Source organism: Numida meleagris, chromosome 2 (assembly GCF_002078875.1).
Source record: "Numida meleagris isolate 19003 breed g44 Domestic line chromosome 2, NumMel1.0, whole genome shotgun sequence".
Lineage (NCBI taxonomy): Eukaryota > Metazoa > Chordata > Aves > Galliformes > Numididae > Numida > Numida meleagris.
The window spans coordinates 28,231,406-28,252,965 of NC_034410.1; the positions used below are offsets into that span (position 1 = coordinate 28,231,406).

The window sequence follows — 21,560 nt, forward strand, 5'->3', positions numbered from 1 at the left end:
AGTTTAAGAATGCAATTATTATGGGTATAGCAGAGTTGGATTGGATACTGGTGTGCTGCAGACAAAGAGGTAAAGTAACTGCATAAAATTTATCTCTGCACTTCCTATTTCTCCTATGACCAGATAAAATAGTCCAATTGTTGCTCCAGCCTACAGATGCTACAGAAAGCTCTCTTAATAACACCCGTCATTTTTACAACCAAAAAAGCCAAACACTAGAAGGAAAAATAAAACCGGTTCTCAATTATCAGAATGTTACAAAAAAGTTAGAAGTGATCTGAAATCAAAAACAGACAAGAACTTTCTGACTCTGGAAGAGTCTAAATCAGACTGTTCTTTAGGCTGAAAACAAAATGTTACTGGTTGCAAGGATAGAATGGAAACAGTGAGCTGCTTTCTTTGTTTATCTTTTCAATTCTTCATGACAAGGAACAGTTTTACTCTTGAGAGTAGATGAGAACAGTGCTTCCAGTACAGATAGTACCTAAAATGAATGCATATAAATGTCATTATATTGTATTGCTTAAACTTCTGAGTCACTTTGTCTGAGAAATATTTATGTGCCCTTCTACAGCAAAAGAGAAGCAGGTCATTAACAGTACATTCAGGTTCTATATTAAATGAAGTATGTGACAAAAAATAAAGCTGAGAATCCCACTCATAAGCCTTACTGAAGAGGACAGCCAACACTGACTCTAATTAAACACCGCTGAAAGAAGTTTCTATCTCCCAGATATAACATCTGCAATGAGTTTTAGAGATCATAAGTTTAAAGAACTTAAATAGTTCCCAGTGATTAATATGAGACAAAGATTTGTTTAGCTAATATTTTAGATATTTAAAACATACTTTCCAGTCCACCTTCAATCTTTTCTTTCAAAAAGATAGCACATCACTGTACAAAATGGGAAAGTGTAGTACAAAATGCCTTTTTATAGATATGATACTTCACTGTTTAGAGTCAATATTTACAAATACACATATCTGTGTTTTAAATGTTATCAGCTTCTTCCACCTAGTTGTAAAACTTTTCTCCCACTGCCCAGTTTTGGGAAATTTCCAGTGCTTGTTAGGAACAACTGAAGGATTAATTATATCATCTGGACAACAGTAAAGGAACTAAATATATCATATCATTTCCTCCCACAGAATCATTAAGGTTAGAAAAGACTACAAAGATCATCTAGTCCAACCATCAACCCATCACCATCTTGTCCCTAAGTCTACACTTTCCTTGGAAACCTCCAGGGACAGTGAATTGAGGCTATCCTAAAAGATGTTCAGTTAAGTAAGTTGTGCACACAGCAGACTGCTCTAACAAGTACACTTTCGTTAAAAATGGTGCTGGATACTACAATGACTTTGAGATCTACTACTTTAGGGATAAAACCTGAGTTTCACAGTGAAACCATTATTTGCATCCAAGTTTACTTCTCCTGAAATATTACGCCCAGAATATTACAGCTGCAATCATTTAAATCAAGTTCCCACATTCCACAGGGAAAAAAAAATAACTTAATTCAAGGTCCAGGGTAGAGATCAGCTAGGAGTTTGACAGAAAATAATCATGTTTTTAACACTGCAGTATTACTCAATTTTGATGAATGTATGAAAGGACCTATTACAGCAGGTCCAGAGGAGGGTCACAAAGATGATCAGGAAGCTGAAACATCTCTTCCGTGAACACAGGCATACAGAGTTGGGGTTGTTCAGCCTGGATAAGAGAAGGCTCCAGAGTGACCATATTGCAGCACTGCAGTACATAAAGGGGGCCTACAAGATGGAGAGAAAAACTCTTCATCAGGGTGTGTAGTGACGAGACAAGGAGTAATGGTTTTAAACTAAAAGAAAGGGAATTTAGATTAGATATTAGTAGGAAATTCTTTACTCAGAGCGCGATGAGCCACTCGAACAGGTTGCCCAGTGAAGTCATGGATGCTCCATCTCTGGAGGCATTCTGGAGGCCAGGGTGGATGGATCCTAGGCAGCCTGATCTGGTAGTTGGCAACCCTGCCCATGACAAGGGGGTTGGAATCAGATAATTTTTAAGGTCCCTTCCAGCCCAAACCAATCTATGATTCTATCATTCTAATTGATTAACAATTCTAACTTTCTCTGCACACCCCCAACATTTAACAAAGAGAAATGCTTTTTGACGTTCCCGATGAAGGGCTAATGAAAAAATTCTCAGTCCAGTACATTCTGCATATTTACTAGGGAAAAATAATTGAAGGCATGTCACTGAAAACTCAGTAAAATTAAAAGCTCCATGCTGAACTTCTTCAGAAAAAAGGTCAGAAAAATAAAGAACTATAGAAATAAAGTTCTGAATTTTAATGTCCATGGAATCACAGTATCTCAGTATATGAGGTAATATACAGTCAAAGACAATATCAGTTTTTCATTTTGAAAAATACTTGATCTTCATTATTTCTCATTTATTTATTGGTCCAGTAATAAAATTTCATCACTTAAATCTCGAATTAAGCCTAAAATTCAGAAGTAAACTCTCAGTTTTTGCTCCAGATCACTTGACTATGAGCTTTGGAAACCATTAAGACTGCATGTTAAATTAGTTATCTGTTTTTCAAGGCTGTTGTACAAGAAATTAACTATAAAATCACAATAGATTACTATACATTGTTGCTGGATAATGTAATAAATATAGTCTAGAGGTATACTCCTTGGTGAGATATGGCATTAATGGTACTCATTCAGCCCAATATTTCTTATCTCTATTTATTAAGCCAGAAAATATAATGACAGAATTGTAACTGGTTAGACTGCACAGAGACATTCAAATCTACCCCTAGTTTCTCCTTTTTAACAGACTAAGTAAAATAAAATCCATGTACCCCTTCAGCCAATGTCTACATGAAATGTTAAAATTATTCTGGCAAAAATATTCAAAGAATTTCAGCCAAGAATATACTCCAGAACTTTTGCCACATACTAGAATACATACTTCAGTCTTACAACATTTTGAAAGTATGTTAAACTCCTATGTATTTCACAGTTCATTTTTAATACTAGAACCAAAAAACCTTTGAAGAACTACATACCATAGAAAAATAACTTTAAAGAAACTACATAACATAGAAAATTAAACGGCTTTATTTTTCTTTCTATTGAGCATTCTAGCGGAGTACATCATTTGCAGCATCCCCAGAAGAGATGGAGCACAGCAGTACAGCAGGAGTTAACAGGTCAATATGAACAGCCATAATAAATCTTTTACAGAACTATATAATTAATAATTTGCCTTTTGCTTGTGTCGCTTTATTTTCTGCCAGAACGCACTACATTTGCTGAAGTGCAAATGACACTCTTCACAGCTTAATTTACAGTTCAAATTTAAAACTTTATTCAGACATAGCAGTGTCTCTCAAAATAGTCTAAACACAGAGAAATGGTTAAATAACACTTTATTAGATACTTTCTACAGGGAATTATAGGAGTTACCTACCGAAATAAGAACAACTGGATGTAAGAGAGGAATATCTGATTTTTCTAACATATCCACTAGCTGCTGGATTTCTTCAGTGGCATACTTTTTATCCTAAATGAACAAAAATGTTTAGAATTACTGAAAATTTTAAAGAATTATTTCATTCAAATCAAATTTAAAGATCCATTATTTACCAAAAAATATATACATGTTTTTTTGTTTGTTTTATATATTTTAATGCTTTTGTCAGGTAAATAACAGTTGTTTGAAAAAATCTGAGACTAAGAATATTACCTTTAAGAAATATATACAGCAAATTTAAGGATCTGTTGCTATTACTAGTAAGCTTAAGCACAAACAATAAAAGCATACATCCTTCCTACTTACATTTATGCAAACAAAATTGTAGCACTGTCCTGAAAAGATGTTCTGTAGATGGCTATCACGTTTGCTTAGAGATACTGATATGCCTTCAACCTGATTAAAAAATATATATTATTATTTCATGAATTAGACTTTTGTCTTTTATCTGTGAAAGCTTCTACAATCATCAAAAAAAGTTGTTAATTCAAATGGCATAAAACTGGCAAATATTATTTCCAATATAAGAATTAAATAATGCTCAGATTTTTAGGTAACTCAACAGTGAAGCACGGAGTCCAACACCCTGCAGAGGTTTTTGAAAATTTTTCCTGAAACGTGCTGCTAGAGGGAACCATTCCAAAATCAGCCCTAGAAGTATCACAGACACTACAGCTACTGCCTGAGTTAGGATGTCCAGCAGTTACAGAGATGAAAGGCTGGTAATACGGTCAAAACAACCAAATGACTTTAGATCTCTGATTCTGAGCAAATCTTTATAAACTTCAACAAATACATATATATTGTCTTCATGCAACTAAAACTAAAATAAATGAAAAACCACATACGAAAGATCTGTTGCACAGGTACACTATAATTTTGTTTACAATAATCATGTAGAATTTCTCCTGAAAAGCATTTCTGTGATGAATATTTTAAAATATCACTTTAATCACATAGGTTTATTTTTTAACACCAACTAAGAAATTGAACTTCTGCTGAAGTAGAATCAGAAATTCCAGGTGTCTTCACAACCTTCTACATAATGAAATGAACAGGAGCCTACTCTGCAAGAACTTTCAGAAGGTAAATGGAACATGACCCAAAGAAATAGTCCTATGTTTCCCCTAACATACAGGAATGCACACTGTTTAAGCATTCCAAAACATTCAAAAATAATTAAGTGTATCATTTTTCATTTTACTTGAACAATTTGATAAAGTAGTACACTTGTTTTACAGCTATATTATTCAGGAAAAATAATCAGAGAGGAATCAGATTCCTCTCTTGGAAAAGTAAGCATAAGTAGGACTATATTCTGTAAGGGGTGGAATCTCAAAATGGTACCAAGACAAACATATACGAGCAGTATATGCATATACACACATCTCCTTCTATTGGTGGGTTGATCAGCTGAACAGCTTCTCAAATCTTTGTAAACATGCAATACCTGTTAGCTTCTAAAAGAACCCCTTCACCACACGAGATGCCAAATTGTGCCCCTTTCCTTGTATGATTTCACTGAAACTATGTACGTGTTCTCAAATGAGCACAGGCTCACATAGCACACATACTCCCCTAGTAACACGCAAACAAGAACGTGAGTAGCTATATTCACGAGGAGAAAATCCTCATTTTACCTATCACTGCACACATGTAATTTTTTTGGTAAAGTAAACTAAGCAAATTTCAAACTAGTAAAGTAAGTTTAAATTCTGTGAACTGAACAACCTGTGCGTCATCAGTTTTGACTTCATTCTATTCAAATACTAGAAAACAAATTAGTTGAACATGCCATTCTGCAAACAAATAAAAAAAGAATTCTTAAACAAGAATTTTTACATTCAACTCAAAAGAAAGACTAAAAAAAAAGGAAGAAAGCACATCTCTGAGAAGGCTCTTAGTGGAGCTATGTATCAATTTATTTGTTAAAAAGCAGATTCTAGAACAGCTGAGGTTGTTCTACACAGTGTCTTTCCAAAGTTAGGAAAAGTTACGAAAAATCAAATAATCATAACATGTGTGCTATTATTTTTATTTCTCAGATCATTTCCAAACATGGCTATGTGTTTTTTTTTTCTAATGATGTGTAGAGTCAGTACTTTTCATGCAGCGTTTTGAAAGACTCATAGATCATTTCTGCCTTTTCCAGTTTTATCCCTGGTTTCTTGTTTAAAAGTTTTCAAGCCATAGAAGACATATTATCACAATGATGATAACCCATGCTTTTATTCATCTCATTTAAATAATAACATAAATATCATTAAGCAATGATTTGACCCCTGATAAAACAGTCCTCCAAACTGGTCTCCAACACTTTCATAATCTGTATTTTCAGACTTCTTACCTGTAACATCCAATTCTATGAGAAACTGACTTAATTTCTGAGTAATGTATCATGCAGCATATGGGAATTTGCTTAATTACTTCTGGTTGTTTTAGTAATCAATATTCAGGTAGTGTAATGAAGCAAATATGGGGTTAGTGGATTTTTTTTTAACATTACAATAGGAATAATAAATGTTTCCTTTAATGTTTTTCTAATTATTAGATGTCCTTTAAAAATGTTTCAACTTTATTCAACATTCATAGAAGTTCAAATTCATAGAATTCCAGAATCAGTCCAGAATCAAAGTGAAGAGAAAACTATATGACCAAATAGAATCATAGAATCATTAAGGTTGGAAAAGATCACTCACATCTGCTAGTCCAACCATCAACTCATCACCAGCATGCCCACTAAGCATGTCCCTTAGTGCCACATTCACACGTTTCTTAGAAACCTGCAGGGATGGTGACTCCACCACCTCCTTGGGCAGCCTGCTTCAATGCATTACCACTCTTTCTGAGAAGAAATTTTTCCTAATGTCCAACCTGAACCTCCCCTGGCCCAGCTTAAGACCATTACCTCTAGTCCTATTGCTAGTCACTTGGTAGAAGAGGCTGATCCCTACCTCATCACAACGTCCTTTCAGGTCATTGTACAGAGCAATAAGGTCTCCCTCGAGCCTCCTCTTCTCTAGACTGAACAATCCCAGTTCCCTCAGCTGCTCCTCATCAGACTCGTGCTCCAGGAACCTCACCAGCATTGTTGCCCTTCACTGGACAAGCTCCAGGGCCTCAGTGTCTTCCTTGTAGTGAGGGGGCCCAAAATTGAGCACAGTATTCGAGGTGCAGCTTCATCAGAGCTGAGTACAGAGGGACTATCACCTCCCTGCTGACTGCACTATTTCTGATCTAAGCCAGGATGCCACTGGCCTTCTTGGCCACCTGGGCACACTGCTGGCTCATGTTCAGCTGGCTGTCAACTAACAACCCCAGATCTTTTTCTGCTGTGCAGCTTTCCAGCCACTCTGCCCCAAGCCTATAGAGAGAAATGGGGTTTTTGTAACCAAAATGCAGGACTCAGCACTTGGTCTTATTAAAACTCATGCAACCGAAGTGAGCCCATTGATTCAGCCTATCCAGACCACTCTGTAGGGCCTTCATACCCTCAGGCAGATCCAACGCTTCCTCCAAAATTAGTGTAATCTTCAAATTTACTGAGGGTACACTTAATTCCCTCATCCAGATAGTCCATAAGGATATTAAACAGGGCCACCCGCAGTACTGACCCCTGAGGAATACCACTAGTGACTGGTCGCCAGCTGGATTTAACTTCATTTACCACCTCTCTCTGGGCTAGGCCCTCCATTCAATTCTTTACTCAACAAAGACTATATGCGTCCAAGCCACGGGCTGCCAGCTTCTCCAGGAGAACACTGTGGGAGACAGTATCAAAGGTTTTACTAAAGTCTGGGGAGATTACATCCACAGCCTTTCCCTCATCCACTAGGCTGGTCACCTGGTCATAGAAGGCGATTAGGTTGGTCAACCAGGACCTGCTTTTCATGAATGCATACTGGATAGACCTGATCCCCTGGTTGTCCTGTGCATGCCACATGATTGAAGTCAAGATTATTGTGGGGAGTTTATTCTGCTCCCCACCCCCAGACTTCCAGCTCAGGGGGCTGAGTAACCCAAGGACAACTGGCCTGACTACTAAAGACAGAAGCAAAGATGGCATTGAGAACCTCAGTCTTTTCTTTGTCCTCAGTGATAACGTTCCCCACTGTGTCCAATAAAGGCAAGAGATTCTCTTTGGCCCTCCTCTTGCTCTTAATTTATTTGTAAAAACATTTTTTATTATCTTTAACAGTTGTGGCCAGATTAAGTTCCTGCTGGGCTTTTGTCTTTCTAATCTTCCCTCTGCACACCCTATAGATATCTTTTTGTAGAGTTGCCTGACCCTTCTTCCAAAGACCATAAGCTCTCTTTTTTCTTCCCAGAGTCTCAGCAAAAGTTCCCTGTTTAGCCAGGTCTGTCTTCTTTCCTGCCAGCTCATCTTCCGGCACAGGGGAACAGCCTGTTGCCTATTCCTGTGCCTTTAAGATTTCCTTCTTGAGCAGTGTCCAGCTTTCCAGGATCCCTATGCCCTTCGGGACTGACACCTAAGAGATTATCTCAACCAACATTCTAAACAGTCCAAAGCCATCCTCTGGAAGTCCAGGGTAGCAGTTTTGCTGACCCCATTCCTGACTTACCAAGAATAGAAAACTCAATCATTTCATGGTGATTATGACCAAGACAGCTTTCAATCACCATGTGTCTGACCATTACTTCTCTGTTCATAAACAGCAGACCTAATGAGATGCTTACCCTGGTAAGCTCTCTTAAAAGCTGTGTCAGGAAGTCATCTTCCACACACTCCAGAAACCTCCCGGAACCTGCTTCCTCTCAGTTGTACCAGCAGATGTCAGTTGACATTGAAGTCCCCCAGAAGAACCATGGCTAAAGACCATGTGAATTCTGCCAGCTACCTATAGAATACTTCATCTGGTTGAGCAGTCTATAACAGACTTTCAGCAGGATGTTAGCCTCACTGGCCTTCCCCTTGATTCTCACTAATAACGACTCAATGTTATCATTCTCAGTATTGATCTCTATAGAGTCAAAACTATCCCTAACAGAGTCAACCCGCCACCTCTCCTTCCTTGTCTATCCCACCGGAAGTGTTAGAAGTCATCAGTTAAACTGATTTAATAGAGTCATCAAAAAGATTCAGTCTCATATCAGTATTCACTGACAGTATTCACTTTATTCTTTCATTATCTTGTTTGTGGTAATTTTATGTACGGTTTATTCAAATGCCCCGTAGGATCAGATGCTTGACCCACCCAACAGCTAGTCATTTCTGCAATGAAAAGATCCAAAGATGTTGCAGATTTTAATCAATTTCCACACCAATGCGACTTGAAGTTATTAAATTTGGCTTCATAAATTTGATTGTTCAAACAAATTCTTTCCTTTTTCTTACTGGCTTGGAAGTGCTTCTTATGGCATTTTTGTGTTTAAAAGCAAAAGTAATAGACAGATACATAAAAGTGTGTGCTTAAGTCAGTGTTTAAAGATTGGATTTTTTTTCTTAATATGGGAAAGTGATGTCTTCCTACCAATTGCAGAATCTTTTTAAGAGAGAAAAAAAGGCAAACTAGTAATGGATGTAGTATCAGTGAAGTGGAAAAAGACTTCTGCCCCATCACACAGCTACTCAGCCAAGAAAAAAATCTTATTCAACTCTGCTAATGTTTTACATTTTAAAATGTGGATATGCAATTGATAAAAACCAATGATATTCCCTCATAAATACAATTATTTCCAAATAAAAGCTGAAAGTGCAATGTCAAGATTCATTTCAAAACGGAGATCAGCCAGTTCAATATACGATAACATACTATATGACTACAAAAGCAGATCAACAGACGTGAACAAAAAACATTATAAAACTACAATTATGCAAATTGGGAAACCAGTCTTGGACAGTTATTCCTGCTCTGTTTCTCTGTGTAAAAGAAAGATGTGATCTCATCACATAATACATAAATAAGAATTACTCCATTATCAGTCAAGATATATCTAATTACCAAACATTAATCATTTTTGGGAAATGAAAATATGCGATAGTTCCATTAGTGGGAATAATGAACAAGGAAAAGATAGTTAACTGTCAGTGGAAAAATCCATCAATATTCAGCAATGCTTCAATAAGCATTCACTGTGAGAGAAAAGCACCCCCATATCTCTCTGCCAAAAGGCTGAACTTTGCATTCACAGTTATACAGGAATACAACTTGTTCCTTAATTGGTTTAGACTTTAATTCAGACTTCAAAGTAACAGAAGCATTTCTTCTGTAACATATTTGTAACAATTTGGGCTTACTGAACTCATAAAATCTAAAGAAAATGGCCTCTCTGCAGTCTGGATCCAATTTCTCCTCTAATTTAGTAAATATCTTTTAAAGAGCATCGTAAGATCTCTCTCTACAGCATAATTAGGCAGATGATTCTTGGTAACTTCCACACTTGATGTTAATCCTTTTTATTAAATACTCAGGTGACACAGGAGGTCTGAGTCTGTATTCAGAATGTAGATGATTTGTTATAACAAGAAATTATACTTACTTTTAGTTGGCTTCTTAGAGATTCATGAAGGAGAAAACCTACTTGCACAACAGCTTCCTTCACATCAGTAATAATACAAATTTGTTGTGATAAGTTGTCTGTAATCAAGAAAAAACACATTTGTTCATGCAAAAAATAAATCAATTACTTATCTGTTAAACATTACCTTCAATACATATAGTGCTGACTCCTAGTAGAATCTTTTCAACAGCTGTAAAGTCAATTTTAAGAAGACTTATTTTAAGGTACAATTAAAATAAGTACACAATTAATATATACATCAAACTTAAAATTCATTTTATATTTTGTGATTTTTTCCATTAGCACGTTTAAATAATGGATTTCCATGAAAGAATATTTGCTCAGATCCACATTACTGACATTAGATGACCACCAAGAAAATGACCTTCAAATATCCATGCTGCTTATCAATTCAATGGATCACTGAATGCAGTATTAGCACCTTTGCCAGGAAGTTGCTATTACAAATTAAACAAAAAAAAAAGTCCAGAAGACACCAGACAGAATAAATCTTCTTCCTCACATAGTATTCTACACACTCATATCAGCAATCAAAGATATACTGAAGACACAGTTTGGGGGGACAGCTCTTCACCTCAATATCAAAGAGCTTGTAGAAGCAATAAAAATGATCTTGCCAGGGGGAACTTCTTAGAGATTATAATGATGTGGAGAAAAATATTGCAGTATTTTCAAGTTATTGGCTGATCTGCTCCATAAGGGAAATACTTAAAAAATCTGGTATTCTTGCTTGTTCTTGTCTATAGTTTCTAGATTCAGGGAGCTTTTTTCTTTTTTTAAAGAAACATAAAAACAATCGAAGTTTGGAACATTCAATTCTAATTCAAGCTCTTATCCTTTAGATGTTGAATTAATATACATATTGAAACATAACTGTGTCTGGGGTAGTCATTCTGTAAGTAGCTAAACAATTAATAACTGTGAATGAAGTCTAATTATATTTAAATATAATATACTTCAATAAGACTTCAGGGACAAACAAATACTGAATACCATCACAAAATTAACTAGAAATGAAAGATGTAAAAGAAATTATGAAACTACAGCCTTAGAAACAAGTTTCCATATAAATATATAAATTTGTTGCAAGTGGAAAGTTGTTTGTTTGCTTTTACATACCACATGATAAATTCAATCAAATGCATTTCAGGTTATTTAAGTAAACCTCTCACATTTTATCGTAAACTCAAAGACCTTAAAACAACAGATACATAGGCCTAAAAATTAATTTTAAAACTGATGCAGAGTTAGCATTACTGAAAAATGATTTGTGCTTTTTAAACAATTATTCTGAGCAGAAACAGTGAATTAACCAATGAGCATCCCATAAGATAACTAGAATGATTCTATGAATCACGGACGCTTATTATGGCCAATATTTATAAAAAGACTATAAAAATAATGGTAGTGACTCTCATGTATTATGTTAGCAAGAAAACGAAACAGCGACCAATAAACATCTGCATAAAAATCATCACAACCAGATGAAAGTGAGGAAAAAAATGCACAACCATTTTTCACAGGACAGTAAATCACAGGATGTCACAACTGTGGGAGAAATCTTCCCATAGATTTAATGGGCAAAAAAAATATACTGAAGATAAATCAAAGTTCACTTCTACTTAATACAGAATAACTGTATCATCTAAAAAATGGGTCAGTGGGAAAACCATACTGAATTAATTTCTTATGAGTAGAAAGCAACCAGTGGGTAGATTGAAATCAAAGAGCACAACCCACTTGAATTTAGTACTGGACATGGAATGCAGATAAAAGATGGACGTACATGATAAAACAGACTGGCATTTCAGATTTCTAAAACCCAGATTCACAGGATTGCAGGGGTTGGAAGGGACCTCTAGAGATCATTGAGTACAACCCTCTGCAAAGCAGGCTCCCTGCAGCAGATTCTTTGGAGCTAATTTAATGAAGAAAGTAAGATTGGAGCTACTACAAAAATCCACACGTGGAAGAAGGCTGTGGAATCCAAAAAGGCACCATAACTTAGACTGAGACAGTTAGTTTAAAAAAAGAAGTCAGCCATCAGCAAGCAGTGTCAAATGTATCCAGCAAGAGGCTGCTGTAAGTCTGCAACTATAAAAGCCCATCTCACTTCCAGCCCCCTAAACCTCTAACTTCCTGTAACATACATGAGAAAGAAGACAAGAACAAAAAGGGTAATTAAGAGCTGCAGCTCGAGTTTAAAAAAAAAATGAAAACAGAATAAAGTATGAACACATTTTTTTAAATTGGAGGAGGAATGTAATGCTGGAGTATGAAAAAATAAAAGTAAATGAAAATGTACACATTAGAAAAATACTGCACGCTTTTAAATGATCAAGAAAAACATATAAAGGAAGTCTGGGAAGTCTTTGTTTACAAAATCAATCTAGCAAAGCAACAGTTCTGCTCTAGTTAAAGTTTAAAACTCACTTTCATTTTAAATATCAACTCTATCAAGTGGTAAAAAAAAAAAAAAAATCTGTATGTCACCTTAGATGGTATGCACTTTTGCTGTATTATGAGAAGGAAGGGTGAGCACACTCTTTCCCTTCCAGATGGCCTGCGTGCCAGCTCTGGTAAGTTGATCCATCTAGCTGTTGCACAGCATAACCACAGTGAGCACAGGATGGCAGCGAGAGCACTGGCTACAGCTCCTTCTGACTTCAGGAAGTCTGCTGGCTGAGGATGAACTAACTACATGCAGCATTTCACTCCTGGTTTTCAGAAGTCTGTGTCTAGGTGAATCAAATTATTTTGTTCTGGAGAGCCATGTTACAGCCATGTCATCCATAATATTAATATTCAGCTAACAACATATGTATCTCGTCATACTGGAAGGGACCTCATTTGGTCTCCGTTTCAACCTCCTGCTCAAAGCCCATGAGGACAGGCCTGGTTGCACAGTCACTTAACCCCATGGATCTTGAAATTCTCTGAGGATGGAGCCTTCACAACCTCTCCAGGCAACATGCTCACTGCTTCACTGTCCTCATGTTCCTTTTATTGAACTGGAACTTCCTTGTTCTAATTTTTTCTTGTTACCTCTTGTCTACACACCGATATACTTTTCTTCCCTTCTTTCATGACCTACCTTCCTTTTCATCTGTCCAGCCTTAACCCCTCACTATTGTATTACCTATCAAAATCTCTCTCGCTTTGGCTTCTTCTTCCTCTATTATTTCAAACTTATTTTCCTGGAAACCTTCTCTTCCCAACACCTGCCTCCCATTTTCCTGTAACTTCTTCCCAGCTGTACCTGATTATAGAGTAACCCTCCCAACACTGTCACACATTTAACATATAGTTAGAGCATATTTTGGCATAAAGTTAAAAATAGTTAAACTCTTTCACACTGCAAAATTCTGATCAATAAGGGATTCAATATGGTGGTCATCATTTGAGGAACATTGTTATTCCCCGGCAACAACTGTTTATTGAATTCCCACATTCCACTAAAGCTCATGACATTAAAAAAAAAAGAATTCATGTGCAGACATCTGTATTTATATAATGCCATTAAATATTTAAATTACATACTCAATATACTGATACAGAATAAAATTACAGGCACATATATTAAAAATTCCCCTTTCCTAACAACCCTGCAAAAATGCCATTAACAGACTATGCATTAGAAGTTTTGCTTGTATCACCTGAATATTCAGCTTAGATACAGGCCTTCTGGTTTCTATGCCACAGTTACATTGATTGATATTAAGAAAATCTATAATAGAAAACTATTTCATACATTGCTCAGAGAAACTGTGGATTCTCCATCCCTGGAGGTGTCCAAGGCCGGGCTGGATGGGGCTCTTGGCAACCTGATCTAGGGCCTGATTTAGTGGTTGGCAGCCCGGCCCACAGCAGAGGGTTGGAGCTCAATGATCTGTAAGGTTCCTTTCAACTCAAGCCATTGTATGATTATTCCAGTACAATGAGTGAAGATAGGTTCCACCAGACTCATTTTTAAAGTGCCACAAAAAGATCTATGTAACCTCTGTTTTTGCTAAGAGCAAAGCAATAAACAACATATCTTGAAAAAGAGTTTTCTAAAATCTTCAGAATTTTATAATAAATATGAGAATTTCAGCTAGGAAATGTAAACATTTTAAGCTTTTGGAAATAAAAATGGAGAAAATATGCTTTAGCTTAAATGTATATTTTAACTTTAAAGACAAAATTCTCTTAGACCAGAAACATGCTAGATTAAATCTGCAACCTATTTTTAAATTATTCTATGCCTTGTTTTGTCTATTTACAATACTACAATACAATACTGTTTTAGGTCACATTATTATTCAGTAACACCCGTTGCAGTCTTTATCCTAGTGTCTCACCCAAAATTATACATTAAAATGTGTCTATGTTTATGGAATTATCTTAGTAATTAAAAACCCTTAGTTCAGGGTAAGCAAATTACTTAGCTTACCCTGAAAAGCATGCCACAAACAAAGAGCAATTATAATACCACTGTTCAAATACAGTATATATGATATATATGATATATGATATATGATATATGATATATGATATATAAATATCATATCCTACTGATTTAATAGCATAAGAATAAAAATGCATCTGAATGGCATATAGGTTTCAGCCTAGAGACATTTTTTTTCTATTAATTGCACACTTTGTATATGCATATGCTTCTTTTTGTAAACATATTTACATATCATTCCCATTCTCTCTCTGTCATTATAATTCCTATTGCTTTGGAAGTATATCCTGTTCACCAAATAGTTTTAAATTTTGCAGTGAATTCAAAATAGGAAACCAGTTTATCAGAACTCCATTTTCATTTCCTACACAGAAATGGCTTGACTGCTCTGGAAGTTCTCCCTGGCATTTCCAGTCTGTCATAATAGATTTATATCTACCACTGTAAACACAAGAAAAATGAATTAAGTACTGCCAATTATCTAGTTCATTCACGTTCAACATGAGTTGAAACTTATTTGTACAACACAGGTAACCAAAAATATCTAATAATTTTTGTTTACCCATTCCACATTTCTTTGTAGCCACAAAAACCAAAAGCAAACTTAATGCTGCACCTATCAATTTTAACATATGAAAACAAGAGGAATATTCAGTGGTAGAAGATGAGGAAGAGAGTTGTTTTCATCCAGCAATAACTATTTTGAGGAATACCTCTTCACCTGTCAGTCTATTTCTTTGCTGCACTGTGAAGAAGAGCCACTGGCTAATGGGTGCTACAGTGTACTCATAAGACCGCAGCCTTTAGGATGTTCTTTTTTTTTAATCACACAGGCTCTTCGTATAACACAAAACATTGTAAGTAGCTGTAGCAGTTATAAAATGTTCAAATGTATGAAGGCTGCTCTGAAAGTAATGCTTCCTATTTTATAATGCTGGCCCATGATGTCAGAGGCAGATGTTGGTGGTATGGCAGTAGAGGTCAAACCTTCCCACCAATATTCCTTTACATTGCATTGCCGTGTGACAGATGGCAGCAGAGGGGCAGTCTGACAAAGTGGCATGTGACATGGAAGTGCATATGAAGGAAAGTTGTGTCACTGAATTCCCCCATGCAGGAAAAATGGCATCCATTGACATTCACTGAAGCTTGCTGAATGTTTACGGAGATGAAATGGTGGATGTGAGCACAGTGAAATTTGGCCTTTGTGGGCAACATTTTCCTAGCAGTGATGCCCTCATAGCAGCTGTGAAACAGTGGGTCACCTCCTCTGGTGTGGATTTTTACAAGCACGGTATGCAGGCTCTTGTTGATTGCTGGCGAAAACACATAGCTAAGAGTGGTGACTACGTTGAAAAATAGTGTTTTGTAGCTAGGAATTTGCTCTGTGAAATAGTGTTATTGTGCTTTTTATATCTGTTGTAGTTTCCATGGAAATAAATAAGAAGCATTATTTGCAGTGACCTACTTTTCTTTCTACTTGCAAAATTAAATTGTGTGTACATCCATGGAAGCAGATATTCATACAGCCAAATATGAAGGCAAAGTGTACAATCTGCGAGTGCACGTCTGTTCAAAAGTCATTGCAGAATAAGGGCTCTTAAGAAAAACAAGGAGGAAAGAGTCAAACTCTAAATTACTTTTCAGTTTTACTGAGAAGTGACATTTAAAGTTTACATGTTGGAACTAGAGTTCAAAGATACTTGCCCTGAAGGCAGTAGTCGTAATGGAAATATTTTTAGGATGTTTTGTATTACCCTGATCTTAACTGCATTTCTAGATGAGTCACGTTTATTGTAAGATGATGTTTTCTTACTTCAAGACTATTAAAAGTAGGCATGTGCCACCTTGTCTGCATACTCTACAAGTTCATACCTGCTTAACTAAAGAAGAGCACTAAGTTTTAAAAAAACATTAGGACTCTGAGATTTTCATAATGTGGTTGTTTAAAATAAACTAGAGGAAATAAGCAAATTGCTAAGACATTTTATGAAAACAGTCTCTAAAGATAAATAACAGTCCATTTACATTATTGAAGTGTTTAACTGTATTGCCTTGAATGTAAATGATATATTTACTTATAAATATAAATCTGTAAAGTACAATGTATGTATGCATGTACGTTTTTCTTATTTCTACTTGAGTCAAGTTTAACAAGCTGAAATTTGTCCATTATTACATCTAATTAGGCTAGCAGTTAAAAAGCTGGCTATGCTTCTGTAAAACACTTGGGACTTGCTACTTTTTGTAATTCAGCTGACTGAAAAAACAGTCATAGACACATGATTAATTGTATTTTTTCAGACATTTAATTGCCAGGTACTTGTTACCATAATCATTTTTCCTGTATTTGGTTAATTCAATAATTATAATTTAATATATGGACAAAGAAATGCAAAAGTACCTCAAAGGAAACAGAATAGCAAATAGTAGTTCAAACTGAACAACAAATAACATATTCCTTAGCAAAACTGTCCACAGGCACAAGTGCAACCTTAATATTCTAGCACAAAAATGTAAACATTTAAAGATCAGTTGATCTAAGCTTAAAATTCAAGTCACTAAAACCAGAAAGTGAACAGTTGGCTGAAGAATTCTCAACAAACAAGTACTTTAAATGTAGCTTAAAATGATTTTCTAAATAAAACAATCATGTTAACAAAAAAGATAACGCATTCTCTGAAGTTGAAGGAAATCGTAGTTTCAAGTCACTATTAAGTATAAATGTAAATGATATGAAATTTGGAGCACTAATACCAAAGTTAAATATGTATATACAAACACTCTTCATCATTCCTAAATTCCTCGTGTGACAAAATATGTATCCAGCAAAGCAAATTGGATCACTTACCAATAAAAAAATGAGTTGTGAAGACTCCCCAGCAGTGGGAAGCCAGTGTGAGGCCAGTGCACTTAGTGCCCTCCATCCCGCCAGCCCACCCATTTAGCTTTAGGGACTCCTCCAGAAGACTTTAACATCATACTATGTGGCACGCTGAGATCTAATACTTTGCAACCCAGCCTGACAGCATCATACAGAATTGTCCCTTCAGGCATTCCACACGGTCTGAACCTGGAGCCTGAATCCACCCAAGTACGTGATACAGGCCTGCGTCCTCACCAAAAACTCAGCTCAAAGAACCACCACCACGTAGATCACCATCCCAAAGGTAACACCATTCATGCCCAAACTGATATTTAGTATCAGGAACTGGCATCCTCTTCTCCATATAAACAGGGAAATCCTAGCAGTACAGTGCTTCTGAGGCCTACCAAACCAAACACAAAGATTCTGCTAGCTATGCTCAGCAAGGTTACAGACAAAACAGGAGCCAACCTCAAGCAAAAGCTTTTAGCAAGGCAGGATAATGCTCACTAGGTCTAAAACTAAAATCTTCCCTTAAATATATTTTCACTTCATTGTTGCACAAACTGTTAATAAAATGCTTACCTAATTTTAATCTACATGGCTCAATTCTCTGCTATAAAATTAAGTTCTATTGTATCAGCTGAAGATCTGGTATTTGAAACATTTTCAAGGGCACAGAAAAGATAAGGCACAGCTCTCAAAATGCAGACGTGGACATTAGCACCGTCTACGCAAACCCTCATTAAAGATATTTAATTAAGATAAATCTGTTGGAGAGTGTTCTCATTAGCTAAGGGCTCTTATTATGCTATTTGCATAAAAAGAACATGAGGTTTCCCCTTCCTTAACTCATGCAACACTGCAAAAGCAAATCTAAACTTTAAGGAACTTCATTTTTTCATACAGACCAGGCACAATAAAATACTATTGCGGTTACTGAAGCAAATATACTAAATAGTGCCACAGTAACAAAACGTATGAGTGAAGATCAAGCAAGAGATTAGCCTGATTTACCACTGTGCAGGTCTTCATTTCTACTTTAAACCACATAAATCTTTTATCATATCCAACAGCTGAAAAAGATTGTACCAGCTTTTGTGAAAGTAAAAAATGTGACAACATGATGAAATACACATGTAAAATACATAACCATGAACAGTATGAAGAAAATCAGCAGTCATTTACAGCATTCTTACCCCAGTTATAAATGCATGGGTCCAGCCAAAAGTAACACCTCCTTTTATTTCTAAGGAAACTACAACAGATGAACATGGTTCTACTCAATCTAGTAATGACTGAGTCTCAGTATTCAACCGCAAAGTAAATATGAAAGATATGTAGGAAAAAGGAAAATGAGATCAAAATTAGCTGAGAAATATGAGTTTGCTTAGATTCTTCCAAGTTGAATACTGAACTTCTGCCAAGATATGATCAACATTTTACATGCATTCAGTTGACTCATTGCTTGCATCATTTTATGCTGATATGAATGGCTTCAACAGGCTTGAATAACAAAAACACAATTCTTGCTACAGTAAATATTTTCAAATATTGTAATCAAACAGTAAATTCAAACAACTGTACCAGATTCCATATTTCCTTACTAATATCACCATTAGAAAGAATTTTCTTTTAAAGTCTCTACTATATAGACAAATTTTTTAAGAATATAGATAATACCTCAAATTTTAAAAGCCTGTACTGTAAATGCATGCATAAACTATCTGAGTTAGGAATTCACTAAGAACTATCATACAGGTATAGACAAATTAGTATATTGCTAGATAAAACAAACTGGATGCTGTTGGTAAAAATAGGATCTCAGAAGATTTTCTTAATATTTAACTACTCTTATAGCTTAGTACTGACAACAAAAACTGATGATTTAACTGAAGTTAAGTCAATGGAACAAATCAGATCATTAGTTATGGACAAGCATAATGACGAGTGGAATGGATCTATATTTAGACTGGAAAAAAAAGAATTTTTTTTTAATATAATTACTTTTGCAATTGTCAAAGATTGGAAGCTTCCCTCTGTTCCTCTGAACCATTATTAAAGTATTACTTCTAATTCCTATTCATCAATGAAATAAAAATCATTGCTTGATTCTATATCATACTGTACCACAAAATCCCCGCTTTCCACATTGATTTGTTCTATCAACTGTTTTTTTCTTGCAAGTCATTTCACTTATGTGACAGGTATAGTAACAGTATGCAAGCTTTTAAAATTTATAATCAAACTGAACTGTTTTATCCAAAGAAAGATCAGTTAAAGTTAAGTGAAAACTACTACATACTATTCCAAGAGCACATTGATTTCAGAACATTATTACATGCCTTGATAATCACTAGGTCAAGCCAAGAACTTCTGTATTTTATTTGCAAAAACCTCTTACTGGCAGAAAGAATTCTGATTGTATATTTTAAATATCCAATACCGTCTGCAGATATATATAAAAAAAAAAAGTGGACAAATTGCAGAAACAGCATATTTTGAGGACATTTTCTATTTTAAGTCAGACCACATCCCTGTTTTCAAAGCTTCCCATAAGTTAAAAATACTGTTTGGGAAATATTAAGTAATTTATCTAACTCAGTAAGAGCTGATGATCTGAACAGGCTGGATTGCTGGGCTGAGGTTGGGATGTTGGGATGAAGTTCAACAAGAACAAGTGCCAGGTCCTGCACTTTGGCCACAACTCCAGGCAATACTATAGGCTCAGGGCAGAGTGGCTGGAAGACTGTGTGAAAGAAATGGTTCTGGGGGTGCTGATCAATGCTCAGCTAAACATGAGCCAGCAATGTGCCCAGGTAGCCAAGAAGGCCAAGGGCATCTTGGCTTGTATCAGAAATAGTGTTGTGAGCAGAACTAGGGAGGAGACTGTCCTTCTGTACTCAGCTCTGGTAAGGTTGCACCTTGAGTACTGTGTTCAGTTTTTGGCTCCTCACTACAAGAAAGACATTGAGGCCCTGGAGTGCATCCAGAGAGGTGCAATGATGCTAGTGAGAGGTCTAAAGCACTAGTCTAATGAAGAGCAGCTGAGGGAACTGAGATTGTTTATTCTGGAGAAGAGGAGGCTCAGGGGAGACCTTATTGCACCCTACAGTTTCCTGAAAGGAGGTTATGGCGAGGTGGGAGTTGGCCTCTTCTCCTGCATAACTAGCAACAGGACAAAAGAGAATGGCCTCAAGTTGTTCCAAGGAAGGTTCAGGTTGGATATTAGGAAAAATTTCTTCTCCAAAAGAGTGGTCATGTGCTGGAATGGGCTGCCCAGGGAGGTGGTTGAGTCACTGTCCTGGGAGGTGTTCAAGAAATGTGTAGGCGTTGTACTAAGGGACATAGTTTAGTGGGGAAATATTGCTGGTAGGTAGACAGTTGGACTGGATGGTAGTCGCCCTTGGAGGTCTTTTCCAACCTTGGTGATTCTATGATTCTGTGAAAATGGCATTTAAAAGTTCTGTATGCCAAGAGAAACATATTAACAAACTCAGCTGAACAAATGATTCCTAGGAAATCATGGACAGTCTCCATTCCAGCCTCCCAATGTTGTAATTCAAAAACTGAGAATCCTAAAAATTCCCAGGCATTCCAGACGTTTAAATGGAATTTTCCATATTTCAGTTCAATATCATTGCCTGCTGTCTTTTTTTGCTGAACACTGAGGAAAAGTCTGGCTCCATCTTCTTTACTTCACCTCCATCAGGTATTCATACACAGATATGATCCCACGAGTCTTCTTTTCTTTAGGTTGAACAGTTCAAGCGCTCTCAGCTTCTCCTTATGAAAGACGCTCCACTATCTTCATCACCTTCGTGGCCTTGTTCCAGTATGTTCATGTATGTCCTGCATTGAGGGGCTCAAAACTGGACCCAGCACTCCATGTGTCTCACCAGGGCTGAGTAGAGAGGAAAAATCACCTCCCTCAACTTGCTGGAAGTGCTCTACCTAATGCAGTCCAGGGGACTGTCAGATCTTCTTTGTTGCAAGGGTGCATTGCTGGCTCCTGTTCAATTGGTTGTTCACAAGGAACTACAGGTCATTTTCCGCAAAGCTGCTTTCCAGCTGGTCATGCTCTAGATTGTACTGTTGTGTGAGGTTATTTCTTTCCCTGTTTGTGAGTTTGCATTTGCATTGCTGAATTTCATTAAGTTGTTCACCCATTTCTC

General features: G+C 36.3%; 1 protein-coding gene across 7 annotated transcripts in view; it reads right to left on the reverse strand.

Moving 5' to 3' along the window:
- Nucleotides 1-21,560, reverse strand: part of ISPD (isoprenoid synthase domain containing) — a 122,645-nt gene that overhangs the window by 46,698 nt on the left and 54,387 nt on the right. For 5 of the 7 annotated variants that reach the window (XM_021386779.1, XM_021386774.1, XM_021386777.1 and 2 more), the window contains exons 6-8: nucleotides 10,031-10,128; nucleotides 3,836-3,925; nucleotides 3,467-3,559 (exon numbers count right to left, since the gene is read on the reverse strand). In XM_021386779.1, coding sequence (XP_021242454.1) covers nucleotides 3,467-3,559; nucleotides 3,836-3,925; nucleotides 10,031-10,128 — 281 coding nt within the window. Of the gene's footprint in view, nucleotides 1-1,950; nucleotides 2,011-3,466; nucleotides 3,560-3,835; nucleotides 3,926-10,030; nucleotides 10,129-21,560 lie in introns of those variants that run through there. The other 2 variants (XM_021386780.1, XM_021386778.1) reach the window with 2 other exon arrangements.